This window comes from Berghia stephanieae, chromosome 11, assembly GCF_034508935.2.
Source record: "Berghia stephanieae isolate SIO BIC M18660-M18661 chromosome 11, UCSD_Bste_1.3, whole genome shotgun sequence".
NCBI lineage: Eukaryota > Metazoa > Mollusca > Gastropoda > Nudibranchia > Aeolidiidae > Berghia > Berghia stephanieae.
Window position 1 is genome coordinate 36,963,641 of NC_088370.1, and position 3,158 is coordinate 36,966,798.

At 40.2% G+C, this 3,158-nt stretch overlaps 1 protein-coding gene across 1 annotated transcript in view; it reads left to right on the plus strand.

Annotated features, from left to right (window-relative positions):
- Positions 1-3,158, plus strand: part of LOC144956778 (uncharacterized) — an 11,345-nt gene extending 8,187 nt beyond the window's left edge. Inside the window, exons 4-5 of the mRNA XM_078887479.1 lie at positions 145-338; positions 1,841-3,158. Of these exons, the coding sequence (XP_078743605.1) occupies positions 145-338; positions 1,841-2,118 (472 nt within the window). The 3' untranslated portion in view covers positions 2,119-3,158. The remainder of the gene's footprint in view (positions 1-144; positions 339-1,840) is intronic.

Genomic DNA, 3,158 nt, shown 5'->3' on the forward strand with positions numbered 1-3,158 from the left:
TCACTAAATACCAACGTTTCATATTTTTGACCAGTTTAACTTTAAGTTGACTTATTAGCATCTGGTCCATCCCGACATAATACCGTTTTGAGACGAGGGGTCACATTTCATCGGGAACTTCCATTATATTCTTTCATCAAAAAGTCATATCTGGGCTGACCGATTGATCTCCCGAATCATGGAGCCCGCCTGGACCAAAGCCATTCAAAGGATGATAGTGGAGGGCCGGCTGACGGAGGACGGTTACAACAAGGAAATGAATGCTCTCTTTCTAAAACTCCACCTGTTAGACCCGCAGTCTGTGATACCAGCTTACCAGTTTCTCTTAAACCAGAGAGGTAAGGACTCTCTCTCTCTCTCTCTCTCTCTCTCTCTCTCTCTCTCTCTCTCTCTCTCTCTCTCTCTCTCTCTCTCTCTCTCTCTCTCTCTCTCTCTCTCTAGTTAAGTTTGGCCCTCTTCTAGTTTACTGTGACCCAACGTTATGGTCTGGCCTCTCTCTCTCTCTCTAGTTAAGTTTGGCCCTCTTCTAGTTTACTGTGACCCAACGTTATGGTCTGGCCTCTCTCTCTCTCTCTCTAGTTAAGTTTGGCCCTCTTCTAGTTTACTGTGACCCAACGTTATGGTCTAGCCTTATGGACGAAACTCTGTAATTGAGCTTGATTTTCTTGGAGATTTTTTTTATATAGAACAATATCCACTAAATGTGTTCAAAGCGCTTTATAAGCGCCCCCTGGCTAACAGCAACGTTTAACATGTAGGACGGTACATGACGCCTGTTAGGCGATATTACAATTTTTTTTCGGACAGAGACGTTTTTTTCAGACGCTGTTAACGGCCAGGTAATCATTTTACGGTGAGAGAATGTGAGTAAAGAGCCTTCTCCAAGGACTCAACTATGCGCCGAGCGAGGCTCAAACCCAGGACCTTCCGATCCAAAAGCGAGTGTCATACCACTAGACCACATAGCCGCACAATTTGGCTTTAATTTTGTTCAGTTTATGAGATTAGAGAAAAATCTGTTTATTGTGCCTTCATTGACAGAGAAAAGAGAACAATACTCTTCAACAGTCGTAACGTCACTTCCTTTCTAATGACGCATGGTAACTTAGTAACACTGGCTCTAAACTATCGGAACAATGGCGGACGCCCGTATAAAATATTTCCCCGGCGAGCATAAAAGCGTATCCAGAGGGAACAAAAACCCATAAATTTGATCATGTTTTGACTTTTACACATTCTGATCACAAGGCATATGAAAAGTTCTAGCCAGCATGACGAATAAAAAGTAATGATTTTCTTTGTTTAGAACCAAGATGGCCGCCGTTGCCGGGTGGCGTGACATCAGACTACTGAATCCAATTGTTTGAATGATTGTTTCGTAGGCCTAAGATTGAGGCTTTTAATTATTATTTTTCTTTTTGAGCGCCGAAACAGATTCTAATTGGTTGATATTTTGCAAAGAATGAAACGGTTTCTCCCATCCAACCAGCTTCAAGCAGTTGTCATTGCTCTCATTCTTCATTTATTGGTAAGACTTGCATAGTTAGTGTGTGCGACTGTTGTGTGTGTGTGTGTGTGTGTGTGTGTGTTTGTGTGTGTGTGTCTGGCTCCGTATTAGTGTGTTTATGGTTTGATAAGTATTGTAAAGCGCTTTGAGGCTTCGGCATTTAGCGCTATAGAAGATCGCTTTGTTATTATTATTATTATTATTATTATTATTATTATTATTATTATTATTATTATTATTATTATTATTATTATTATTATTATTATTATTATTATTATTATTATTATTATCACTGAGTGATGTTGCATTCATTTGAAATGTAATCTTCAACAGCGTTGCCAGCAGTGAATCTAGAACTTGCCACAAGGAACTACCTTGGAGGACCGCTCGACACCGACAAGATCCAACACGAGCTGGAGAATGCAGAACGTAAAACCAGCACCCCTATCCACGTTAGTAAACTCTCCCTGACCTATGACCTCGACATCTATTATGGCGTGGATGTGGACGAGTTCATTATAACGGAGTGTAGGAATATGGGATTCTGGTCGGGGAAACGGCCGGATAACCGGAAAGTGGTAAAGAATAAAGACAAGTGTTTGATGATGTGATTGATTGGCGAGGAGCTACGTACAACATTTTTTACCTTTGTGACCCATCGTCTCAAAACGGTATTATGTCGGAATGAACCATATTATGCTTAAAAGCCGAATTAAATGTTAAAACTGGTCAAAAATATAAATTGTTGGCATTAGTACCCTAAATATGATATCCATTCTCCCCAATAAAACATACAAAATCAACACAAGACTGATAATTCTGGCTATAAATTCAATTTTCAACATCTTAACCCTCTCCTTACCGAAAATCGTCACATTCGTAGCGATACAACAAACATTTTTCTTTTTCAGATTTGTTTTTTTAATCACAATGTTGTTATATTTAAATCACAATGTTGTTATATTTAAAAGAACTTAAAACTGTTTTGTACCGCTTGTTTTGATCGACAAAATTATGTATAGCATGCACTTTGTGCGCTTAAATTTGAGTTTAAAAAGTCAATTTATGTGTCCGGTAGGTATGACATTTAAGTAAATGTTTTGAGAATTGTCGGTAAGGAGAGAGTTAACCATCCCGACTTAATACCGTTTTGAGGCGAAGGGTCACACTTTTGACAGCCAACGGCAGTTATAAGTTCGACACTGTTATAAAAGACAATGAGTTTGAGAGTATTTCCATTACAACTATGAGATTATAAGCATTTGGGTTATCTGGCTTCCTGAGGCTCATGTAGTTCACTCCCCATATGTCAAGTGGGATGACACTCGATTTCGGATCGGAAGGTCCTGGGTTCGAGCCTCGCTCGCTCGGCTCATAGTTGAGTCCTTGGAAAAGGCTCTTTACTCACATTCTCTCACCGTTCTCAGGTGTAAAATGAGTACCTAGCCGTTAACAGCGTTGTCTCTGTCCGAAGAAATTGTAATAATATTGCCTAACAAGCGTCATGTCTCAGCCTACGTGTTGACTGTTGCTGTTGGCCAGGGACCCCTTGTAAAGCGCTTTGAGCACATTTAGTGGATATTGCTCTATAGGGAATGAGATTAGCGGAAGAGTAGCGTCCCTTGATTGGACGTCACCTTACAGAGAGAAC